Source organism: Netta rufina, assembly GCF_964035555.1.
Source record: "Netta rufina genome assembly, chromosome: 2".
Classification (NCBI taxonomy): Eukaryota; Metazoa; Chordata; class Aves; order Anseriformes; family Anatidae; genus Netta; species Netta rufina.
This window is the reverse complement of record NC_140124.1, coordinates 63,407,084-63,420,987: the sequence shown is the minus strand read 5'-3', so window position 1 is coordinate 63,420,987 and position 13,904 is coordinate 63,407,084. Positions and strand designations below refer to the sequence as shown.

Genomic DNA, 13,904 nt, shown 5'->3' with positions numbered 1-13,904 from the left:
AAAAAGAGAGAAAAAAGAGGATGCTTTTATGCTTTTGCTTTGCTTTGCCCCCCCCCCCCCCCCCCCCCCCCCCCCGAGGAGCCCCCGAGGAGCGCGGTGCTGCCGCCGGGGGGCTCCGGGCGGGTGGCGCTGATGTCACGGTGCCCGCACACGCACACGGGTCCCCCCCCGGGTCCCCTCCGGGCCTCCCCCGGGCCCCACGTCACGCGTGCCACCGGTATAAAGCCCGTGCCGCGATTTCCATGGCCGAGCGCAGCCGGGTGCCGGCAGGCAGCGCCGCTCCGCGCCCGTCGGCCGCCGCGACCCGCGGGGAGGCGGCGGCCGAGGAGGAGGAGGAAGAAGAGGAAGAGGAGGAGGCGGGGGAGGATGCTGCGCGCCTTGGTGGCGGTGTCCCTGTGGCTGCGGGTGAGCCCACGGGCGCAGGGTGCGCCGTGCGAGGCGGTGCGCATCCCCATGTGCCGCCCCATGCCCTGGAACATCACCCGCATGCCCAACCACCTCCACCACAGCACCCAGGAGAACGCCGTCCTGGCCATCGAGCAGTACGAGGAGCTGGTGGGCACCGGCTGCAGCCCGGTCCTTTCCTTCTTCCTCTGCGCCATGTACGCCCCCATTTGCACGCTGGAGTTCCTCTACGACCCCATCAAGCCCTGCCGCTCTGTCTGCCAGCGCGCCCGCGACGGCTGCGAGCCCATCATGCGCCGCTACAACCACAGCTGGCCCGACAGCCTGGCCTGCGACGACCTCCCCGTCTACGACCGAGGCGTCTGCATCTCCCCCGAGGCCATCGTCACCGACCTGCCCGAGGGTGAGCCACCCCCTGCCCCGCCGGTGTCCCCCGAGCATCCCCCCCGAGCATTCCCCTGAGCCACGGCTCCGCTGCCCTCTGTTTGCAGATGGGAAGTGGACGGACTTCACGCAGGGTGTGCTGGTGCCCGACGGACCCCCGCAGACCGAGTGCAGGAGCCGAGGCCAGGGTGAGCGTAGGGGTCCTCCCCATGTCCCCCTCCCCTCTGCCAGACCTACTCCTGCACCCCTTAACCGCTTCCCCTTCTCTTCCTCCGAAGAGCGATGCAGGTGCAAAAAGACAAAGCCCACGCTGGCGACCTACCTGGCCAAGAACTACAGCTACAGTAAGTCTGGGAGGGTTTTCCCCACTTTCTTTCGCCTCCTCTGTGCCCCGCCACATGCTTGCCCCCTCTGCCAGGTCCCATCCGAAAACCTAAGGGTGCCTGGGCTTCCCCTTCCAAACCCAAGCACGTAGCATTTTTCCAAGGGAAGTGTCAGTAGTGTGCACTGGGATTGACAGGTCGCCCTGCAGAAACTGTTCTTGCTACTGTAATGGTCACTAGCGAACGCAGCAACAGCTAATGTAAACCTGGCGATGTGCTGTTGGCCAGCTCCTGCTTTTGTCCGGCAGGTGGGGTAAACAGAGGTTTTTCACCTAAATAAAGCTCGTAAGTGTGCATGAGACCAAAAAAGGGTAAAACTTTGTGATTTACAAATCTGTGTATCCTTTCGCTCACCACCAGAGCTTCAGCTGGTTGGGAACTGTCACAGATTAATTGAATGCAGTGACAATTGGCACCGGTCTGGCAAGGAGTTGGCCCATAGTTTTTATGTTGCATGACAGAAAACTTTTTATGTTGCAAGATATATTGGCGATACAAGTAAGTATTCATCCTGTCCTCCCTACCCTCCCATCCCCACTGCCAGGTTTTCTGATGGTAAGAGTCTGGAAGAATGGTAGCTAACATCTGATAAACGCCAGATTAAATATCTGCAATGTCAATAGAAAAATCCTTATTAACCATTAATTTAACATGCAATACAATGGTCTTTTGCACTGTATGGGCTTTTTCTCAGAGAGAAGCTGTTTCTTCAAGGGAAGTACTATATTTTTTTGCAATAGGAATATTATACCCAGTCAATTCCTGTTTGTCTGATATCAAATGAAAGTAAGTTTTTAGTTATTTGCTTCTTTGTTAGTACCTGGAAAAAAAAATCCAAATCAGTTTGGTGGGACTAAGCAAACTGAGCATTTAACTTAGAAAGGAGTTTATATACTTTCTTGTCATGGCATTTTGGTACATTTATGAGATATATTCTTTTTATGTAATGCCTTAGTCCTTCTCAGTATGCCGTAGGGATGTGTTCAGGTGGGACAATTAACTTCCCCACCTGTCTGAAATACATGAGTAAAAAGTGCTATAAAATGACTGTTCAGAAATGAAATACAGGTGTTAGCCACACAAATTCTGATTCCGGTGACTTCTGTGGAGTGTTGCTTGAATAAAAACTATGGGTTGGGATTCAAAATTTAGAAAGATTGAAGGATTTCATTCTGTTGAATTTGCAAAATCAAGATTTTGGTTTTGACTGGTAGATTTTTATTCAGCCTCCACTAAAATAATTAAATGTTCACACTGAAAAGGGATTGAGAAACAAGACAAGGGAGAACAAGCTGCAAATAAAAAAAAAAAAAAAAAATTCCTGAAATCCTTTAAAGTAGTATATATAGACAAATTGTATTTCTATCTGGTCAGAACTTTTTTTAGTTGTCAAAACTGAGAGCATCAGAGCTGATTACTGGCCCATAGCTATACCCTTAGGTGTAATTTCAAAATGTTTTCATAAATCACTCCCTGCATCAAATATCTTTTATGCTAACAGTGCAAGGCCAATACTGGCATTCACTGCTGAAAAGAAAATTCCACCTAAATTTCTTGTAAATACTATGGGTAAACATTTTAAAAAATAAAACCGAACGCGCCTGTTATGCAGGAGCTGAAATACTACTTGGCTTTAACCAGACTTGAAAATGGATGGTGAGTCTCTAAAACTGAAATTCTCTTTCTTCTTTCACAGAAGAATTTTGTGACTGATAATAGGACCCTTCTTATTTTGACTTTTCCCAGAGACAAAGTCCCTCATGTAAAATTTTTGTTTCATTTCTGTGACTTGGTGCTCACCTCAGGACAGTGGCCGATACCCCCAGGGTGCTGAGGGAGTCACACAGTCGGTCAGGTGTCATCCTCAGAGCAATCTGCAGAGTTTCTTCTTCTTGTGGCTATGCAGATTCTTCAATAAATGATAAAAACGTGAATGCTTATGTGTTCAGAATGAGAAGAACCCTCTTCAGAGTTTATTTTATGTGAGAATCTTACTACTGATACATATCTGAATGTAAAAGAATTTGAAAAAGGTGTTAACTGGGTGCATCACAGAAATGCCAAGCCTCATCGTTTTTTAGTACGTGTTTCAAACCCTCCTTTCTTTCTTACACTCAAGAGAAGACTTGAGTTCCTGGATGCAACCTGCACTGAAATGACTTTGCTATTGCAAAGGCTGGATTCAAGTTAACAGTCTGTGAGGTAAATTATTCATCGCTTAATTGGCAGTAGCAACACGTGGCTATAGAACAGCTCTGATTTATGCGAGGGGTTGTTCATGGCTGAGTCAAAGGAGCTGTTTGTGCGTGTGATTCCCGGCTAGATTGCTTGGCCTGATCTGGCAGGGATTTAAGCACATGTTTAATTTCACAGTTGTCAACAGTCCTGCTGAAAACCAAATTGGGATCAGGCCTCTGTTATTCTAAGCCACTGTACGTGCCCACACATGGAGAAGTAGTTCTGGTTTCACAGCCAAAACAACAGCTTTCAATTTAACATGTTTTATTTAATTTTAGGTTGTGTTTAAGTTTCTGAGACTGTTTGTTGTTCTTACGCCACTTTTTTTCTAATTGCAGTCATCCATGCTAAAGTAAAAAGTGTGGAAAAGGGGAACTGCAATGAGATAACAACTGTGGTTGAAGTAAAAGACATTCTGAAGTCTTCAATGCCGATTCCTCTGTCCCAAGTGCCTCTTACTACCAATTCCTCCTGCCAGTGCCCACCTCTGCAGCCGAAGCAGGATGTCCTCATCATGTGCTACGAGTGGCGCTCAAGGTGAGCACTCGCTGTGCAGTTCAGAAAGGTGTTATTGCTGGCTGTGGTGGGAGGGAAGGAGGGACAGCACAGCTCCCTTTCTGGTCACGAGCCTGGTTGGCAAGCCTATAGTCAATATTACACCTACATGTTTCAATTACCTTTGCGATTAACTTTTTCCATGTGGTTAATTTCAGTTCTAGCCCACAGCGTGGTGTTACAAAACCTGGCTCACAGACGGAGTGCAACCCCTGGTATCATTTGGTGCTGGTGGCATGCTGCTTAAAGCACCTCCAGCTTTTTGGCAGGGTGTTTTAGGACCACTGGCCACTGGCGTGAGAGGCTTCATACTCTATGAGCCTGATGGTGGTCCGTGCTGGTAGGACTGTGCGGTGGCTCAAGGGAAAGCAGAGTTCTGCCTTACTAGCTCCGGGGGGGGAGGGGAGGGGGACACAGGAGCTGAGGGAGCCGGCAGAGCAGCTGCAGTCAGGGCCAGGCCTTCTCTGCTGTCCTATCCATACTTCGGACCGATGCCATCAGCGAGATGTTTCTGATCCCACAACTGCGCTGGGACTGGCCAAAGATGCAGCCACTGGAGCTCTCCTGCCCGGATGGCAGATGAAAAGTAAATACTCTCAGTGCAGCTTGCCAGTTCTGCTGTAAGATTAAAAGACAAAACAAAACTAACTTTACCAGACCTTGCCTCTGGCAGTCAGCCTAGCCTCAGGCACGGAAGGAAATCCAGCATGCTGGTCTGGAGCAGAAGGAGTGATGCACTGCAGGATGCTTTTCTTTCTGGGTTCTCGAGGCAGAAGGCAACATCCCATCCCTGTTAGCACCCCAAGGGTACCAGTAGCAACAGATCCCAACAGGACAGGTTGTGGTGTGATAGGTACTTTGGTTTCCATGCTGTGGGTTGGAGGTAAGTTTTTTTGTAAAATGTTCAAGCTATTTTTGCATATGACTGATAATGGAATACGTGCAGCTCTAAGGATCATAAAACTTTTGCTTGCAGAGCTTGATGGGCCATAACCATATTTTCAGTCATGATATTTTAGAAGTCTTTTACAGGCATTTCTAACAGCTGTCATATCATACCTTATTACCATAACTTTTTTATATATATATATATATATATTTTGTGTGTGAGCTAATGGGCTTGTAAACATTATATTATTATGAGTATTTGTATTATCATATAACAGCTTGGCCCTCCAGATCTGGAAGTATTTCACAGAGATTTGTTTAGAGCCCTCTACTTGTGTTGGCCACATTAGAGAGAGATACCCTGGGTCAGGCAGAAAAGGTATGACCAAGATACCTATTGAGGAGCTCTGAGATGCAGAGCTTTGCCAGAGCAGACCCTCAGGAGGTTCTTAGGGGGAAGAGATTTCAGAAGTGAAAGATCCCAATCAGCTTCTCCCCTACTATGGAGAAAACACAGCGATCTCTAAATATTTTGTGATGTTTTTTAAAGGTCACTGAGGTTTTTAATTTTATATGGATTTGCAAAAGAAACATAAGCTATTATATGTGTTTCCTGTTGAACTCAGTGGTATGTAAACGGGAGGTTTTGAGTTACAGTAGCTTTTTAAAAACATGTCAGAGGCAAAATGGGAGGAAGCTGCAGCCTTCCCAAAGTCAATAGCGAAACACCCCTTTCCCATCAGTGGGAATAGGATTTCACTAGATAACTTGACCTGAGCAGGAGCTGCATCAGGTTGTCCATCAGGTGTACATTGTGTCACAGTTTCATTCATCGTGCTGTGTCCATGCCTTCAGTCCTGTACATTAATTCTCCAACCTCTCCTCGGAACAAAGAGGAGATGTGGATCATGTCAGTCTTGGTTCTCCAGGGCTTGTGCTCACTGTGGCCCTTTCATGTTTGGGCAAAGTGGGTGCACAGTGACTAGTGGCTATGAGTGGGAAAATTTCGTACTCCTGTTGAACTGCTGTGAGTGACAGCATTGCTCATGGACACTGGGGAGTCAGGCCCCGCTGTGCTGTGTGAACCTCACCCACCAGCAAAATGCTGTACAATGGCATATTAAGGGCCAGTATCTCAAAACAAACAAACAAACAAAAATTAGCAGCAGAGAAGATACAGAAACTGCATCAGCAGCCCTCTTCTACAAAATAGTTGTTTCAAGCTTAGGACTTAGAAAGTGTGCTTTAGACTAAACTACTTTAGAAGCTTTTTAAGGCATATACTATTTCATAATTACACTTTGGTTTCATTCATTTCATAATATCTAGACTCAGTATTTTATACAGGAGATGGCCAGAATTCATTGCTAGACAAATAGCAATACTCACACATGTTCCAAATTCACTTTAAAACACTCATTAAGTAGCTATGAGTAGCAAATACATAATACCATCCTAGTGTACATGTATTAATGGAGACAATTATAAGTGGTTATGTAATGTTACCATTTGTCAGAGGAGCTGTATGATGTGGTGCATATTAACCTAGCTTTTTTTCCAACTCAGAAGTCAAATGCATTCATTTAAACTGCTCTTCTACACACACACACATACACACACACACAAACATATATAGTGAACATAAGCAGAAATCTATGTGAAAGACGTTTAAACAGTTTCACAAGATGTTACCCAACCCATCACTTTTTGCTAACTGCAATCAAGACAGGACAATTTTCCACCACTGAATAGTTGCAGGTGAAGACAGAGGACTCTAAATGTTTTCTCAGTACTACTTATGTGCTGTAGTTTTGGCTATAAAACCTGAAGGAAAGTGATGGCTTTTATGTTTATTTATATATTTATTGTTTGTTTCTTGAAAGTCTGAAATATGTTTCTGCCCATCTTCCTATATCAGTACCAGTATCCAATGGTTTGTTTCAACCTCAACCAGTGCAAATTCATCTGGAATGACACCTCGGAAATCAAAACTAGAACTATATGTAACATCTATTGTTTCTTAATTTTCAGGTTGATGCTTCTTGATGGATGTCTAGTTGAAAAATGGAAGGATCAACTAAACAAAAGATTTAAGGTAAATACAATCAGAGAAAAGAATGCTGATATTCTTGATAAAAGTTAAACATCTTTGTGCATTTTTTGTCATTGAATATCTTGCTTAACATTTAGATATGTAGAACACCTCTGGGTATTATTACTTTCACTTCAACATTTTAATACCTCCAAAAGTCAGGTTATTTTTCTATGCATACTTACATATAAATGTAAGTGAAAATGAGAAAATTTTAGTCTTTTATTTTAGAGTCTCTAACATTTTATTTCTATTTTATTTGCAAACTGTCCCTAAGTAGTATGTTGGATGACTTTTGTGTGAGCTCTCATTACAACAATTATGCTAGGACTTTATAATCACTGCTAAGTGAAGTAACTGCCAGGTGATATGCAGATGAATATATAGTACACACTATTTAAGAAGAGTAGTTAAAATCCTGATAAATGAGCTTTGCTGCATTAAAGACTGCAGGCTTGAGACACAGACTTCTCACCAGCTATTTCCAACTGAAGACCCACTGAAGGTATTGAGCATCCTCTCACTGTTTTCTAGGAATACGGAGGGAAAAGTCTATACTACAGCAACCTGTGAGACAGAGGCAGCGGATTCCCTCACTTGTTATCATTCCCTGCTTGTAAACTCTTTCTAATGGAAAGAAGGGATTCCTCACACTTTTAGAGATGAAAGAAAATTATTTCTGTATTTCAGAAAAGGTTTCAGAGCCTTAAAGATATGTAGGTTTACAGACTTTAATTACGGCCCATGGATAGATGTTAGGAGGAAAAGGGTTACATGTTTACTTCAGTAGGAGCTTTTAGATTATGTAGCAACTTCTTGCTGGGAACTGTATGACGCTTTTATCATTCCCCCTTTCTCCTCTTTTACTCATGTTAAACCTATGTGTGAAAAAGAAAATGTGATTTAATTTTTAAAAAAATAAATATATTGCAATTGCAGGTGATACCAGATGGGATTTAGGAGAATACTGACACATGACTTGGACTCCTGAAATCCGTTAGCTGTAAACTTAATGGCCTGTTGCTGGCAGACAGTGTGTTTTAGTGGGCTCCTCACACTGTTTTTTCATTTCTAATTGTATCCTGAAACCTGGTTGGACATTCATTTGCAGACAGTCAAAATAGACACATGACTGCAAAACAAACTATCTCTCAAAGCATGTGTCTTTTCTTCTGATACTAATAGCTTCATAAATTAAATCCTCATTTAAACATGTTTGAGTGGGACACGCCTAAATGCTGGCTGATAGTTTTCGTTTTATGAAGATGTGTATAATGACTCTGACTACATGAATATAGCCACCACGGAGCTAGGTGTTGCAATCTTTCCTTCTGAAGACTTGCATCTTTTGTCTCTGAAGACTTGCATCCAACATTTATCTTGAGTTACAGCTTAAAGTGAATGTTTTCAGTGGTCTGTGGACCACATAAGACTGCTACACATCTGTTAACATAATCACAGCATGGCTGATCTCTTCTCTAGCCAGGCCAAGAGTCTGAGTAGCAACAAGGTCAATGCAGAGAAAATAAACAGGAAAGCTGCAGAGCATTGCTCTTCCTCTGATCACTGGGCAAAGCCCCTATCTTTGTTTCAGACAAGAAAGTTCATTATTAGAGGGGAAAGGTGAGACCCCCTCCAGCTTCTACTATCTACCTTGCTTTCCTTAAAACAAGTGTTTCTCTTTCTAAAGGTGAAAGACTGCAATCTCTGCCACAGTGTTGTGGATCTCTCCATATTTTGAACCACCTAACCACTTAACCTCTCTTCAAAAACCTGTTTTCTAGCCACTGCACTTTGGGGTTTGGTAGTCTAGTGGGCTCATTGACCTAACTGCTTTCCAAAATTTCTCCATGATGCTACTGAGTAAAGCTGCAGATACATTATTCACAATTGCAGACTTTTCTTAGGAAAACTCAAGTAGCACCTTCAATAAGACAACAAATAATAGTTTTGCAAAATGAGTCCCTGGAAGCAGACCCTGTCTTTTTGATGGCATGATGCCTACTTCCCTGGATTTCTGGAAAGGCACGAGAAGCACGCTCACACGCAGCATGCAGCCAAGATGTGCAGTTGTCATTTTCATCAGCTGATATTGTGGAAATTCCCCTACCCAAGAATATGTCAGGTTCCCACTACAGCCAACATACATACTACATACTGAGATCGATGGCTATGCCGAACAGAGCACAGAAATGTTAAGACTGGTATCAATGGTGCTGGACAATTATAAGATGCAATTATTTGCAACGTCTTTCTCTAACTCATCCTCTTTTTCTGCCCTTCCACAGAGGTGGGAACAGAGACTGCAAGAACAAAAGCTGCGAATGGCCCGCAGTAAGAACCAAAATGCAGGGCGCAGTGGTCGGAGCGGGCCCCCAAAACCAGCAACCAAGAACATCAACCCACTGGTCAGTGGCCCCAAAAAGGGCACTAAACCGAGAAATGGCCAGAAAGATGCCAATGCTAAAAAAGTATGAGTGTGACGTTTCCAAAAGGAAAGACTTTTCTTGTATGATGAGGGTCACAATCTGGCTTGACTGGCATGTTTTATTAATCCAGAACTCATCGACTTAAAAACTCACTGCAGTTTCTACATAGACATTTTTGCTGCACTTTATTTTTAAAGGTTTGCTTTTCCTTTCAAGCCACTGCAAGCCATAGAGCATAGGTTTGCACTAAGAAGTGGTAGGCATATTCAGGCTGACTGAGCTTTACAGGGTTTACAGGGGTTCTGATTTGCAGTTCTAGATGGCTTTACCTTGGCTGCTAGAAGTTTTATCCCCATGTCCAGGTTGCCTGCCCTGTTACCCTCCAGAGGCTGGGAGAGCTGTGTGGTGCCCCTCTTCTCTGCTCAGAAAGTAGTGTTGGCAGTCGGGTGTGTTAGCTGGAGGGTTAGTCTGGGTCAGCCTGGTGAGTTGGGGACCATGGCAGCTGAGGAGCAGTAGAGAGATGGTAACTTAAGGCAGAGAGCTGGGGCAGTAACTACTCCAGCTGTCGGAGCTGAATCTATCTGCTGTTTGGAATCATGGCCCTTGTTCAGAGCATTCAAAAGCATAGCTTACCAATAAGCATCTGGGTATGCATTAAGTGATTATTATTTTTTATGTGTGTGCCAGAAATATGCTCACAGTGTTAGCATTTGAGTTTTTGAGTTTGTGTAGCAAAAATGCATTGAAAGCAAACTAATTTTTTTTTTTATAGTACTTCAGGCTGGCTTCAGTTGTTATAATTTCAAATATATTTAAACATCTAATTGAAAAATCAGTATTTTTAAAAAGGACATATTAAAGTGAAGCAGATCTGCAAAATTCTTTAAAATAGCACATATTTTTGCTGTAATATAGCTTTGTTACAAAAACTGGAAGAGAAGCATTATTGTAAACAAAACTGACAGCTACTGTACAGTATTAAAGAAAAGATAAGGCTTTGTGTGGCTCCATGTTCACTTGGATCATTTTTTATCATTTGATACCATATTTCTAAATCTTGCTCTGATACCAAATACACAAATAAATAAATAGGTAAATAAATAAGATGGCTTGTTCCTATTCATAAATAAAACAACTGTCTAGCTGCAGTTTTGCAGATTGTAAGGTAACATTCACCCTGCAATATGTCACAGGCAAAGCAGATGCTACTATTTATGTACTAAGATTTACTGCCCTTTTAAAAATAGCAAAGATCATATAAGCCTCACTGGCATTATCCAAGATGTCATTTATGCTGTTCCTGTCCAGGCTCTACCTGGAGGAGGCAGTACAGCTAGCGCAGTCAGATTTCTGTTAACAAATAAGGAGATTTCCCTCAATGACATCATAAAAGTTCATGATGAATGTCTTAAAGACCTTCAAGAATTACTACAGCAAAACTAAGGTCTAGACATGGTATTTCTGATATCTATAAAGCAAACCTGCTGTTTATAATGTAGAGATGGTCTACATCAGAAAATTAAAAAAAAAAGAGTTCTGTGTAGGTTAACGCAAAGAGTTAAAGCTGATCATGCCAATATGTTGATCTATGTTATTACAAGATTTCCAATGAAATTTGCATACATGAATTTTAAAACAGAATATGCCAGAGTGATTTTGGTAGTAGCATTAACACATTCGGCAATATGCTAAACACAGGCCAAAGACTTAAATTGCAAGTTAAAATGCTTAAAACAGAGGGACAGAAGTGGTAGAGAAAAATTGAAAAACAGCATGCAGGGTAGTTCAGGGAAAACAAACAAACAAACACAATGCAGGTTACATGGTCATTGGTTGTGTTTTGAACTGTCAGCTAAAATATGAGAAGGCCAGCATTTTTATGTAGGTCAGTACTGCTAATTCTGGGCAGATGCAGAAATTTATCTCTACAGAACATCTGCAGAATTGGATCCAAGATTCAATCCAGGTGCCAGAAATGCTGAGCATATGCTGCATCCATTGACTTCAATGAGAATTGTGTGTGTTTATGTCTAAAAAAAAAACAGACCACAAACTTTGGTGCCTAATTACAGACTACAGGTGTAATCTTAATCCTGTGTGATGAAATGGAAAAGCTGAAACTGAAATCAAAGGAGACAGAATTTCACTGCAGGTGACTAAACTAGGCAAGTTTGAAAATGATAACTTAAGTAAGCATGTTCTAAAAGATCAGTATGATTGGAAAGTTTCTAAAATAATTTTTTATACTGTGCAGCAGGAGATCTTAAGCTTTGATCAACAACACTATTGATACCAATTTAAGTACCAAATTACTGTAAAGGGATATCCATTAAAACTGAATGACAGTCCTACCAATGTGATGTTGAAACAACAAATACAAAAGTCATAATATTTCACTTTGTCAAGTTTTATTGTGAATATAGCCCAGTGTGGTCATTGAATGAACCTTTTGGAACAGCTAGCTAGATTTCATAGCAACTTTGCATACTGGTTTTTTTTTCTACTGTTAAAATAAAACCTTCTTCATTTTTTGATATCAAAGAAGTAAAATGCAAAAATTATTTTCTACAGAGAATTTTCAGCATTCCTGTTGTAAGCTACCATCATTACACTAAGTGTTTCATTATGCTGGTATAAACTTTTATGTACCAAGCCCAGTATTTCCAAATTCCTTGACATATTTATGTATGCTGACTTAGGTTGACTTTTATTCTGATGTGGTAAAAATACTGAAGATGGAAAGGCAATACAACAAAAAGCAGGAGATAGCACAATATAAAGAACAGATGTGCGAACAGGAGAAATGGATTATTAAGGTAGTGTGTTCTCCCAGAATAATTTTCTCTATTTTTTTTTTTTTTATGAAGCCATGAATCAAACCAATTCAGTACTAATATAATTCACTCTAGTTTGAAAATCTCTTACACATATTAATTCACTGTGACATCAAATGCTGGCTGAGTCCAGATCCAGACCATCTCTGTCCCCCAGCCTGCTGCCCTTCCCTTACAAAGGTGCGAAGCAGATGTTGGATCAGCAAGGGCTGTTCAAGCAGGCAAGTGCATCCTCCTCCACCCTCACATGGCCAGCTCACCACTTTTGCGCCCTCACATGTGGCAAAACTTGTCTCTCCTGGTGCACATCCGTAGCCATATGTAGTCACTGCCATGTCAGTGCACCCTGGCACCAGAGTCACAAAACCCAGATTTAGCAGAGTAGACAAACAGTGTCTATTGAGAGAAGGAAGTAATTATTGTAGCCATTTATAGCTGAAAAATTAGCAGGCCAAAACTTGAAGTGTCAAATGCTTTTTCTTGTTATTATAGCTGCCTTCCTACTGAGGGGCTTTTTTTTTTTTTTTTTTTTTTTTTAATGTAAAATAAAAATGGCCTGGAACATCTGGAACATTGAACAGATGTTTCTAGAGAGTGTCTTGCTACCTCCCACACACATGTACTCGGTTTAGTAAGAGCTGCCATTGAATATTTTTACTGAATGTTCTAACCTCAATTCCAAAAGAATGAAACCTGAAAAAATATTTGCTCTAATTGTGAATAATTGGCACTATTTTAGAAACTCGCCATAAATGCAAATCAGAACTCTTTTATGAATGACATAAAAAAGAAAAAGAAAACCAAGAACAACAAAAACCCATAACCTCCCCTCCAACAGGACCTAAATGACCTGGTCACTTTAATTCAGTTCAGTGTTGTAATTTTGTTACTTTTGACCAGTCACTGCATATAACTGAGAAATACTTCCTGTACAAACAAAAAGAAGATTTTCCAGTCCAAAATACTCAAACAGCTCTTAAATTATGTTCTCTACCATTGTAGCCTAGATTCCAAATGAATGAAATCTGAAAAAATATTTACTGCAATTATGCAAAATTGACCCACATATTTTGGTTGTGCCTGGTGGTTGAATGTAAATGCACATTTGAAAATATTTCCTCAACCAAAGTTTTCTTGTAAACCACATCAACTCCAATTAATCATACAAATAAATACAAATCCTTCAATATGGGTCAGCAAACATTAGAAATTGTTTACATTTATAGTAAAAAACAATAACTTGCAAGAACCTGCAAATAAGTATTTTGTTTCTATAGAGGTATATTACCTCTAATTAGTCCTAGTCAAGGCTCTGTGGCAATACTACATTTAATTTCAACTGCTGCCACTATTTTTCCTGTAACATCCCTGAAATTAAACACCAGCCTTGTTAGAGGATGAAACAGTATTTAAAACTTGCTTGTTAGATATGTAGGAAATTCAGGGTGTTCCATGTAATCTATTAATATCAGACTTGCTCCTGTTGTTACTGTCAAAAGGCTTGTGTATCAAACAGTATGGCGATAAGCACAAAGAAGAACATCTGCACAGGAGGACACACTCTCCTTCTCTAGATAAGAATACTAAAATCAAAACATAAATGTACCTTATATGCCAGATGTCATACACTACAGATAGAAGGTTAACGGATATATCAGAGTGATAAAGAGAAGTCCCAAGTAGACCAACACTCTGG

At 41.6% G+C, this 13,904-nt stretch overlaps 1 protein-coding gene across 1 annotated transcript; it reads left to right on the top strand.

Moving 5' to 3' along the window:
* Positions 1-366: 366 nt before the first annotated feature.
* Positions 367-10,200, top strand: SFRP4 (secreted frizzled related protein 4; the record flags this gene model as incomplete). The annotated part of the gene is made up of 6 exons (XM_084281915.1): positions 367-808; positions 897-977; positions 1,068-1,133; positions 3,749-3,947; positions 6,885-6,948; positions 9,234-10,200. 6 exons carry the CDS (start codon positions 367-369, stop codon positions 9,420-9,422), a joined length of 1,041 nt encoding a protein of 346 aa, XP_084138041.1. The 3' UTR covers positions 9,423-10,200.
* Between the last annotated feature and the right edge of the window lie 3,704 nt (positions 10,201-13,904).